General features: G+C 46.5%; 1 protein-coding gene and 1 non-coding gene across 2 annotated transcripts in view; both read left to right on the forward strand.

Annotated features, from left to right (window-relative positions):
• Positions 1 to 2,898: 2,898 nt before the first annotated feature.
• Positions 2,899 to 10,199, forward strand: part of ATP5F1B (ATP synthase F1 subunit beta) — a 15,264-nt gene continuing 7,963 nt past the window's right edge. The window contains exons 1-3 of the mRNA XM_086959925.1: positions 2,899 to 3,310; positions 5,488 to 5,670; positions 5,860 to 6,034. Of these exons, the coding sequence (XP_086816051.1) occupies positions 3,223 to 3,310; positions 5,488 to 5,670; positions 5,860 to 6,034 (446 nt within the window). The 5' untranslated portion in view covers positions 2,899 to 3,222. The remainder of the gene's footprint in view (positions 3,311 to 5,487; positions 5,671 to 5,859; positions 6,035 to 10,199) is intronic.
• Positions 5,715 to 5,786, forward strand: LOC147748284 (small nucleolar RNA SNORD59). The gene has a single exon (XR_015300515.1). It is a non-coding gene; the product is annotated as a small nucleolar RNA SNORD59 (small nucleolar RNA).

Raw genomic sequence — 10,199 nt, forward strand, 5'->3', positions numbered from 1 at the left:
CTTTCCTCAAAGGATTTGATCCCAAAGCTGAAATCTATGTCACAACTGACGCAAGCAACAAAGGATCAGGTGCGATGCTAGCACAGAAAGATAATTCAAACAAAGAATGGGTTGTGGCCATCGCCTCCAGGTCACTCACCCCAGCCGAGGAGAAGTACTCGGTAATAGAACGTGAGATGCTTGCCTGTTCAAGGGCGCTCAACCACTTCAGAGCATACATATGGGGATACAACATACATCTTCGCACGGACCACAAACCATTGATCAAAATCTTATCTGCTTCTGGTTTGCAAAATGCCTCACCACGACTGAGTAAAATGTCAATAAAATTATTGGACTACAATTACATAGCGGAATATTGGCCAGGTATCAAGAACAAAGTCGCTGATTTTCTCAGCAGATTACCCCTGCCACACAATGAGAATTTGAATGCTCCTGAGGATGATGAAAGAGTGGCTCTACTCTTCAACACGAATTTTGAGGGAATCTCTACTGGAGAATGGGAGAATCACATGTCTCAGGATTCAACGCTAAAAGACGTATGTAAATATGTCAACACCTCTTGGCCAGAGAAACGCCATCTTCTAGACAACATTAAGGTGTATTGGGAAATAAGGAATTAAATCAGCGTTGAAAATGGTGTGCTATACAGAGTCGGAAAGGCCATCGCCCCCATCACTCTAAGAGACAAACTTCTGAAGCTTTGCCACATGGGTCACCTTGGCATCACTAAAACAAAGCAAAGAGTGAGAACCTATTATTGGTGGCCCGGTATTGACAAACAAATTGAAATCCTCATAAGGAACTGTGTTGAATGCAGTGATTCTGACAAAGCTCTCAAGACATCTAAAGTGTCCCTTTTTCCACTTCACCCTCCACAAATGGCCTGGGAAAAATTAGGCCTGGACTTTGCTGGACCAATTGAAGGGCATGATGGAGGGATCAAGTACATCATAGTGGTCAATGACCACTTCTCCAAATGGCCAGAAATAGAAATCGTTTCTGAAATAGACAGTTCAACCATCATATCCTTCCTGGATAAATTGTTCCTAAGTAAAGGTCTACCCAAATTTATTCTCAGACAATGGTCCACAATTTTGCTCAATGTTGTTCAAATCATTTCTTGAAAGGAACTGTATCACCCACCACACTACTTCATTGTACCACCCAGAAGGTAATGGTCTTACTGAACGCTTCAACCGTGTCCTGAAAGGACACATACAATTGTCAAGGAATGCCAACCTTAACTGGGAAGAAGAAGTGTTCAGACTCATCTGGGCTTTCAGAATCTCTCCTTGTGCCAGCACCCGTAATGCACCTTTCGTGCTCATGAGAAGCAGACAGCCCCTGAGCATTGACCTAGGATGGATGCCTGTTTCAAAGCAACTTGGTCACCAGATGGAATCAGGAACAACATAATCAAGGCGCAAAAATACTACAAAGAATGGTATGACTCAAAACATAGTGCAAAAGAACATTCATTCAGAACATTCACACAGAGATCAGGTGAAAGTTCGTTTAGAAAAAAAAGTAAGGAAAGGAGAAAGCAGATTCACCTCTCCTCTTCGCATCACTGAACTTTATAACAACGCCGCTAGACTCAGCGATGGGAAAGTGTGGCACATGAGTAGATTGGCTAAATGCCATCTTGAAGGCAAAGCTCCAAGTCAAATGCAACCTAACGTACATGGCAAAGATTTGTGGGTTGATTATGATATGTCTAGTTCTGAACATAGTTGCATACCCAGTAATGAGACTTCACATGTTCTCCCACCTGTCTCTGACCTTGCTGATTGTCACTCATCAGACCAGTCTGTTGATGTCAGTCCTCACACTCCGATGCCAACGCGGGGTTGTCATGGCGACTCACATTCTGACTCTGAAGTCATGTCTGACAGTCATAGCTTCAGCGGTAGGTCTGGCAGAACCAGTAATGATCCTCACTCTGACACCGATTGTGTTTCTGATCCTCACCGTGTCATGGGGAGGTTTGGTCGAACCATTCACAAGCCTAAACGTTTTGAAGACTATGTATATGATTAATGTTCACTGTTCTTTCCGCATGAATGTATGTTTCACCGCTGAGGGTTTATCCTTTAAAACTCTCTAGAGAGGAAGATGTGCTGTATCTTAACCCTGTTCTCCCCTGTGCCCAGGTTATCTCTCTGGCGCGAGAGCTCCCTTGTCACCTCTCCCCCTCCCATTGGTTCCCCAACGTTCCAACCCTCCCTTCATCCCAAGGAACTGTCAACTGTCACTGTTATTCTTCCTGACCACGCTGTGACCTAGTGTGGGGCTGTATTCGGAATAAACGTACTTGCTGATTTACTTTCTGCTTCCTGACCTTTACTTTCAACAGCGGGAGACTAACATTGAAATCGGTAGTCTCACGCCTGAATCGGGAGGGTTGGCATGTCTGGTGTGGGGGGCTCTGTGTGTGTGTGTGTGGGGGGGGGGGGCTCTGTGTGTGTGGGGCTCTGTGTGTGTGGGGGGCTCTGTGTGTGGGGGGGGTTCTGTGTGTGAGGGGGGCTCTGTATGTGTGTTTGGGTGGCTTTGTGTGTGTGGCTCTGTGTGGGTGTAAATGCAATAGGTCCTGTATTTGCGAGCGATTACGCTATTGGCATTGTAAATGACAATTCCATTTATTTAACGATTAAGCTATTGGCAATGTAAATGACAATGCCATTTATTTATGATTTAAAAAAAAAAAGTCATGAGCAATGCCAATAGCTCTACCTTTAATAATGCCGAGACCATTGCATTGTAAATGCTTGTTTTTGTAATGATGTTTTACTTTATATATCTTATTTAATAAAGCTTTCTAAACTCAAAAAAAAGATGACAGCCACGTTCATGGGCTTTGTCCTTAATGTCCCTCTTTTGTTTCTATTGAAATGCCCTTTAGTGCAGTTCAACAAAATCCCTTTTCCAAGATGGCCGCCTCCTTGTCTCCGTCTCACGGACATTCCCCTAATACCGTCGCTGTTTTTCTGTAAGACATCTTTTTAGCCCAATTGCGTTGGGAAGTGCCTACTCTACGCCAATAGCACCTAGGCTCTAGTTTCTGGCCAATCCCGTTCCTGGATGACTTATTCTAGACTCAAGCGCATTCGGCTTTACTGAGTGACGCACTCAGGGCCCGCCTCACAGGCCCTTCTTGACCCCGCCCCCTCTCTTTCCTCCTGCAGTGCCTCGCAGCTCTCTCCTCTCTCTGCTGTCGCCATGTTGGGGTCTGTAGGTCGCTGCTCCGCCGGGGCCCTGAGAGGCCTGGCCCCGTTGCTGAAGGGTGGTCCTGCTGCAGCATGTGCCCGTGAGTATTAAGTAGGAAGGCTTAGGGTGGAAGAAAATGATGCAAACGTTCCGGTCCCTTATCGTCTTCATGACCTACAACTGTCATTGATTTCCGCGTAGGCCTCGCCCAGACCCTATTTGCACTTGGGGACGTTGACCGAACGCAGCAGCAAATAATACGTTATAACTGTTATATCGCCTTTCCTGTGCTGGTTTCTAAGTCTTAGTCCCCTGCGCCTTCACGGCAGGAAAACGACCAGCGTACGCGCACGGCCTCCCTGCTAATTACCTCCACCATCCGGAAAGTGATCATGTCTATCACTTGTGTGGGATTGCGTCTGTTTTATTGGCGTTATGTGCATATAGTGAAGGGGGAAAGGGCGTTAGCTTTGTATAGGTAGGCGAGATGTGCAAGTTACAGAAGCGGTGTTTTTTAAATTATAAGTTTCAAATTGTGACCGCTCGGTGCCGTCTTTCTGGTGTAGAGTGGGCGATTGGGGATTGCGGGAAGCGAATCAATTTGTTTTTGGGCTTCGGATGAAGGAGCCTTCCAACTCTACGCGCGGGAGCTAGTCCCAGAGCTATCCAGGCCGTACATTTGAACCCGCTATTTCAATAGCATAAGGGGACCCGGAAGTGGTAAACTTCATAATATCCTGTCCAGAAACATTTCCAACGTGAGGATAGATTGGAAAAAAGTAGTGTTCATAGTTAACTTCGCATAACAATGCAATTTCTCTGTGACCTACCCAAGAAATGCAATAGAGTCATCAAGCTGTTGGTTTGGGTAATGAGCTCCCAACGACATCAACGGGTGTGCTTAAAGGATAAGTTCGCAGATGCACTGCGAAGCGTTCTATGATCTTGTACGTTTTTATTTTAATAAGCTGTTTCTCAGCTCGTAGAATTAAGGGTCATGTTGCCGTCAAAGTATTGCTTATGCTGGTTCTTTCTTTATTGTCCTATGACCTGTTGACGGTGGCAATATGACCTCTGTCCCATACTTGTCTGACCTCTTCAAGGTGTTAACCACGTCCCTTTTGAGAATACTCAGTCTCCAGTTCACCTTTTATCTGCATTACACTCGCAGCCATACTAGTTGTGCGTGGCTGTTGTAAATCAGTTTGGAACAACTTTTTTTGTTATTCTGACAACAGTCGGAGTCCCTCCTTATGCTAGAGTACGACACAGCTCCCACCTTGAACACCGCTGTGGGAGTATCCAAGGTTATTCAAGGAAAAGGTTGATCTCGTAATTTAAAAGCCCTATCTTGTACTGCAAGACTCATTAAAGGTTCTGTAGTACCGGCTCATCGGAGGGGGATATAAAAGGAATTCCAGTGGGATACGTTTGGGGGAGCGAATTAACTAATTTGTTACGCTACCTCTGCTGTCGCCTGCCGGTTTTAAGGTGTCCTTCAACTCCTATCGGATCATTTCCCAAAGACGGAGCACGATTGCAGTTGATTTAAGATGGGTGTAAATAAAGATAATTATCTTTACTATTAATGTTAGGTAAACGGTGGGTACATTTGTGTGCTGTATAGTCAACACCAGTGACACTTGAAATGGCAGCTATTGCCACAACACAACGTATATCTTTAGGCTAAATTAACAAACTATTCGTTAATCCCTAATTTCGTCCGAAAACCAAAATGAAAGTGGGGGCGCATATCTTTATCAGCTGCCCATTGAACCAAGCGGTCCTAGATTACTCTTCTAACGATTTGAATAGTGCTATCGATGAAAGAAATAGGCCAATAACACTTAAGCAACATACGACACCCCTCATCCCCCAAAATTTAAATATGGGTACAATCGTCGCGGTAGTCCATGAGTGGGGATAGTAACTGATAGACCAGTGCTTAGTGTATTAGAGATGTGAAATATTTCTATGTACTGTTACGGTCTGTTTCCATTCAGACTGAATAACTTTGCATGGATTCGTCTATCGTTAGGCCAGTCGTAACCACATAGTTCACAACTAAATGTCAAATTCGGCACATGTAGACGTTGTGCCACCTACATTTGATGCACTGGCCTACACGTAGGCAGTGTGTTTCTAGTAGGCGTCAAAAGATACTTTCAGGGCAGCCCTGTATCTTGAATCTGATTCCGGAAGACTTGCTGTCAAATGAGAAAGTAAATATTAAATCAAATGCTATTTTTGTGATGCATGCCTTATTCTTTTCTTTAGGGAGAGACTATGCAGCGCAGACCACTCCAGCTCCCAAAGCTGGCGTTGCCCATGGCCGCATCGTGGCAGTCATCGGCGCTGTTGTGGATGTTCAGTTCGATGAGGGGCTCCCCCCTATTCTTAATGCCCTCGAAGTCCAGGGCAGGGAAACCAGGCTGGTTCTGGAAGTTGCTCAACATTTAGGTGAGTGTGATGGATTGATGTGAAGTAAATTTCCTACGCGTCGCCCTTCACTGATGATTTAAAACAGACTTTCGTTCTTCTGAGTTTGCTGAAGCCATTACAATGTTCTGAGAAGGCCTGCTGCGTCAGTGGCAACTTTTCTTAGCCATCCTAGGTGGGCTGTTTTGATATTTGATTCTGTCATACCAGGTGAGAGCACAGTTCGGACTATTGCCATGGACGGCACAGAAGGCTTGGTGAGGGGACAGCAGGTGCTGGATGCTGGCACTCCCATTCGAATCCCTGTTGGTCCTGAAACATTGGGAAGAATCATGAACGTAATTGGCGAACCCATTGATGAGAGAGGCCCAATTACTACCAAACAGTACGTCTTGTCTTTTTAATATTTTGGTAGCTTAATGTGTCACGCCCAACTTTTTTTAAATTTGATTTATAACAATAGTTAAAACTGCTAATTTTGTTCATTTGGCCCAATTGAACACAGCCCAAATTGCTTCTAGCTCCTCCGTTGATAGGAATGTATCTACGTAGGGTTCTGAAATGCCGATATCGGAAAGTGCAGTGGCTGGTTTGTGTGTGGGGACCAGTAGACGGTATACTCAATAGCCAGGTCTATTCTAGAAATCTGCTAGAGGTGCACTCATTGGCACGACAAATGGTTTGTTGACGGGACATTGGCTGGAATTTAATTGGATAAATGCTTCACTTGAGTAGCTTACATGCTTATGTATTTAGCTAAATTGCTTCATGTCCGTTGTACACACAAAGTACAGTTTAGGGATCACAAGAGTACCCAGTTCTTACGTTTTCCTTTGTACTAATTCCTGTAAATTGACCAGTAGCTTCTTATTTGAGAGTAGTATTTTTTCGTGCATAATAAATACAGGTAATTGACTTTATTTTATATGAAATGTAATCATGGATTCGATATGACCGTAAGCATATCCATAGATGTATTATTGCTTTTGTTTGTGTATATACATCTATAGGAGGGGGGGGGGAACTATATGTTGCTTTTGCTAGCAATCTTGGCAGCCTAATCAAACACAGACGTAGTGTCTGCAATACCTAAACCTACAAAATATATCTGTTGGCATAATAATGCAACCTTAGTGTCCTTCAACTCCGACCATGCTGTGCTTTAAATGCCTGCCTCTACCCTAGGTGATTTTTTTTTTTTTTAACAGGATTGTCCTTAAAGCATCACTTCGTTCAGTGGTGCCCACTTGAATTGTCGTTTGCAATGTCTAGCAGACTGTAGAAGCGGGGCATGGCTGTCTATCGGGCATTATGTGCTGAATATCTGGCCTGTGGATGCTTCAGTGGTGCTATAAGGTTCATTTCTGATGTTGCCGAAGAAGACCTCTGTAGCAGTGCAAAAGGGGTGTTGGGGAGGCGGGGGACGACTCTTAGCTGGGTAGATCTTTCTTTTATGTATTCTTTTTGTCGTAGGCGCTGCTTCATAGCTGTTTTTTTTTTTTTTTTTTGTCCAGTTAATCTTCCGACTGGTTGCTGTGCAACCGTAATATAAAAACTAAGTGGAATGGTGCACCCAGAGATGTAGAAGTCCACAACTCTGTTTTTCTTGTCTCCAATTTTTTTTTTCATATATTGCATAAAATCCAACAAAAGAACATCAAGCCAACGCGTTAAGTTCTGATTTAGTAATTGTCTCCTGATTCCACAATTTGATTCGATGATATCCATATGCTTCTATCTAAGTCTGGCAAGAATGCATACATACTCTCAATAAAGACTCGAAATTGGTCCAGTGTTTAATGGGGTAATAGTGTCTCAAGTTGATAACTGAATCCTTATCAAGGATGTATGCTCATGCAACATCTTCAATGTGTCAACCTTAATCTTAAATTAACCCATCCACTGCGCAGAAAGGCCTTTGAACATGCCTTTCACCCAGACCCCTTAAACTAACTTGCAGCACAGCACCTTGCAAAGTGAAATTTGGATGCAAACCGTTGACCCTGTCACCAGGTAGGTCGCCCCCTCAGCTGCCACACGGTCCCCCTGTGCCGCCGCTGCCTGCTGTGTTGCCTGTAATCGTTGCAGTCCTTCTTGCCTTGGACTGTTTGTTTCCTTTTTTCCCTCAGTGCCATTGTACTGCCTTTCCTGGTTTCACTTTACTGCTCTCCTCATTGTTGCTGCGTCACCCATTGTGCCCGTGACTTCCCCCACCCGCTCCCCTCCATCGCGATTCCTGCGGCCCGCCTCCCCGGTGCCCCATTCACCGCCCTGCTCCTAGCTGCTCCTCCCTCTCATAACCCTTCCTATAAAGGCAGCGCCGCTGGCGTGCAAAAGGCAAGCCAGTCTGCGCCTGGACCACGCCCAGCACCAGGCCCCCTGGCCCCCGCCGAAACCAAGAAACCCGGCTGAGATACAACACCACCACCCTCCACGCACTCGACGCCGACCAGCCGCCTGCTTCCAAGCCACTCAGAAGCGCACCCACGGCCCTTCTACCAAACCTGCAAATTTACCTGCTTCCAAACTTACATCCCACCACCCTGATCAGGTGACAACAACCAACTAAAGTGCATCCTGCTCAACACCCGCTCCGTCCACAAGCACGCCGTCCAACTCTGGGACCTCCTCGATACAACAGCACCAGCCGTCACCTTCCTCACAGAAACCCGGATTAACTCCTCCTCAGCCCCCGACTTCACCATAGCCATCCTGGACGGCTACAAGATAACCAGAAAGGGTCGCATCAGCCAAGACCAACTCCGAAGATGCCCTCACCACCGCCGAACACCTACACTTCCAGACCACCCTCAGAGGAACACTAGTCTACAGACCGCTGGGTCCACATACAAAATTCAGTGAAGCCATCGCCGACTTCAGCCCGCATACCTCATCAGACTACATCCTCCTAGGGGACCTGAACTTCCACCTGGAGAACAACAATGACGACACCACCGCCCTGCTCGACAACCTCTGACTCGAGCAACTGGTGAACACCCCCACCCACTACGCCTCCCACACGCTCGACCCCATCTTCTCTGCCAGCTGCCACGTTGCCTTCAGCCACTCCACCGGACTACACTGGACTGACCACAGCTGCATCCACTTCACCTTCGAAAAAAGACCACATCCCACCACTGCCTGCAGCAGACCCCCGCCCCCCCCCCCCCCCCCCCATATGCTGATACAAAGTCACAGCAGACCAGCTAACCACATCACTGAGCCAGAACCCACCTATCACCACCACTGACACCAACAACGCAGCCCGCATCCTCACAGTGGATCAACTGCGCCGACACCCTTGCACCACAGAAGAACCCTCCAGGAAAGCCCGGCAACATGAAAACAACGTGGTTCTCCGACCTCAAAGAATCCCTTCCACTCAACGGTCACCGAGATCATCTACAGTGTACCCCAAGGCTCATGGCTCATCCCAGCCCTCTTCAATATGTACATGAGTCCCCTCGCCACCATCGCACACAAACACAACCTCAACCTCATCTCATACGCCGACGACACCCAGCTGATACTATCCCTCACCTAAGACCCAGTCACCGCCAAACTCAACCTCCAGGAAGGAATAATTAATGTCGCTGAATGGATGAAACTCAGCCGCCTGAAACTGAACTCTGACAAGACGGAGGTCCTCATCCTAGGACCATCCCCATCTGCCTGGGAAAACTCCTGGTGGCCCACAGAACTGGTCACCGCACCGACACCCACTGACCACGCACGCAACCTGTGATTCATCCTGGACTCCTCTCTCACGATGACCAAGCAAGTCAATGCAATCTCATCTTCATGCTTCAACACCCTGCGCATGCTCCGTAAAATCTTCAGATGGATCCCTACCGGAACTAGAAACTGTCACCAGCCGACTAGACTATGATAACGCCCTATATGCAGGAACCACAGTAAAACTTCCGATAAGACTCCCAACGCATACAGAACGCATCCGCACGACTCATCCTCTACATCCACAGTCACATAGCAGCCCACCTGAGAGACTTGCACTGGCTCACGTTCAGGCTCCTCACCCACGCACACAAAGCGCTCCCCGACATAGGCCCTGAATATATAAAGACTATAGTAATGATCTGAGCCCAGACTAAGAAGGTAATCCCCAGGCCCCGGTGTGCACCTGCTGTGCATACACTTGGTGCACACCCTGACCATGTCTTTTTTGCTTACCATTTGTTTATTTTTGAGTTTTATATAGTGCTAGCTAGGGTAGCTGATCGCTTTACAGGTTGTGAATAAGTTTACAACGGGTATGTTTTGAAAGCAATATTGTGTGAATGTCTTCATGATCAAATGTCTTACACAGTATGTATGTTTTTGGATAACGATTTATTTTTCATTTATTTTTTTTTAACCCGTCAAGCGCGCCGCAAATTCCGCCCCAGTGCGGACGTTCGATGGCGCTAATGGGATCGGAACGTTCAGCGGACGTGCGCAGCACTAGCGAGGTAGTGCACGCGACGTCCGCCGAACGTTCGTAGCACTGAAAGGGTTAAACTGACTTTATTTGTCAAAACATCACATATGAT

The sequence above is a fragment of the Lissotriton vulgaris genome, chromosome 1_1, assembly GCF_964263255.1.
Source record: "Lissotriton vulgaris chromosome 1_1, aLisVul1.2, whole genome shotgun sequence".
Taxonomy (NCBI): domain Eukaryota; kingdom Metazoa; phylum Chordata; class Amphibia; order Caudata; family Salamandridae; genus Lissotriton; species Lissotriton vulgaris.